The following is a 1,770-nucleotide window of genomic DNA, read 5'->3' on the forward strand; positions in this document are numbered from 1 at the left end:
TGGAATTCAAATGATAGTTATTCTTGGAAAGACTTAGCTTCTTATCTATTGACCTTTTGTAAGGTTTTACATGTATTTTTATAATGTGTGTGTTGTTAATATCATATCGGATTATTCATTGACCTCGTATATTGATTTTATACCATACAGTTATCTACAATAAATTATTAATGATCACTGGTCATTATCTTGACTTCTTGTTGATGAACCTATAGTAAGAAAAGAACATTAAAAAAAAAATAAAAAAAAATGTATAGCTGTATTACTCATGTTTCAATTTTTTTCATTTCTTTTTGAAACAATATTGCATAGAATGACAGAATATTTGTGGGATTAAAGTTTTACAGAAATTTAAACTTTCTTATATCAGGCTAGTACTGGATGTAACCTGGAAACGGGTTGCTACCATTTAGTGGGCTCAAATTATTTCTGTGGACCATATGTCATTTCTCACACTTACTGGGTGGATGCCGGTCAACCAGGGGAAGATCCAGACAATCCAGTTGGTGAGTGTTAAATAATGTACATATTAATATGGAATACTCTTTCGATAGGCATGAAAATACTTTGGGTAGACACGAGTAGAAAAGAAACTTGAATACAACAGTTTATTGTTGGTCAAGTGAGATATGTCGTCGTATTATTTGATAATATTTAAACTCGGAGATACTTCGAAATCGCAAAGTTGTTTCATATTTCATTCCTAAATCTTTCGTATACATAACATGTTTATGTAAACGTCTCAAAATAAGAATGGCTAGCATGCCTAGCTGGAGTCAAATATTGTTATTAAGAGGGTGTAAATTTAAAAATATTGAACATTTATCTACTGGTTTGATGTTTAGGGCGATCGACTCTCAATCTGAGGGTGGCGGGCTCGAATCTTGTTAGCACGCATGTTCACACTTTCAGGCTTAGAAGCGTTATAATGAATGGCATCATCAATTTTGCTATTCCCAAGAGGTTGTGGTGCTTCCCATCTAGTCTATTAGCTAGCGCAGATAGCCCTCGAGTAGTTTTGCGCGATATTTTATAAACAAATATTTATATAGGTACTAAGGTAAGAAATGTAGAAATCATAAATAATATTGAACGTTAAACTGGTACACAATTTTATTTAGGCCTATCTATGGCCTTCAAAGTTGACGACTCTACATGTTTCGACGTTACAACGTCATCCTAAGGAGTGTAACGTCGAAACATGTAGAGCCGTAAACTTTGAAGGCCATAGATAGGCCTAAATAAAATTGTTTGACGTTGAATATTATTTATGACTTTAACTTTATACACAAGTGCCAAAATACTATAAGTAAGAAAAGTAGCTTTCTTTTAAGAACAATCTAGAATGACACTACATAAGGCTTAGTAATAATCAAATTTAGTTTGGTAAGAACAAACATCAAATACCTCTTAGACCGAAAACAAAGCGGAATTATTGTTCTTTAACGTCTTAAAAAAAATAAAAATAAATAAATAAAAATACTACTACATTAAAAACAGTTTCGGTTTTACTGACTAAAATATAAATTTCGTAAAGAAAGGATAGATTAAAAGGAAAGGTTACTCCTTTTCGTGCTAATTTGCGCAAAGATGCGTCTTGATCGTGGGACAGCGGTAAGTCTTCGGATTTAGAACGCTAAAATCAGTATCTTACCATTGTAGGTTTACATTAATATATTTTGCTTTGTTATACTGACACACACACACACACACACACACACACACACACACACACACACACACACACACACACACACACACACACACTAC

The 1,770-nt window shown here is 33.0% G+C and overlaps 1 protein-coding gene across 1 annotated transcript in view; it reads left to right on the forward strand.

The window, feature by feature from the left end:
* Positions 1-370: 370 nt before the first annotated feature.
* LOC111084193 (lysozyme 1-like) overlaps positions 371-1,770 on the forward strand; it is a gene marked incomplete at its 5' end in the record, with an annotated part of 2,382 nt that continues 982 nt past the window's right edge. Inside the window, one exon of the mRNA XM_022380969.1 lies at positions 371-506. Coding sequence (XP_022236677.1) covers positions 371-506 — 136 coding nt within the window. The remainder of the gene's footprint in view (positions 507-1,770) is intronic.

This window comes from Limulus polyphemus, unplaced genomic scaffold, assembly GCF_000517525.1.
Source record: "Limulus polyphemus unplaced genomic scaffold, Limulus_polyphemus-2.1.2 Scaffold14516, whole genome shotgun sequence".
NCBI classification, from domain to species: domain Eukaryota; kingdom Metazoa; phylum Arthropoda; class Merostomata; order Xiphosura; family Limulidae; genus Limulus; species Limulus polyphemus.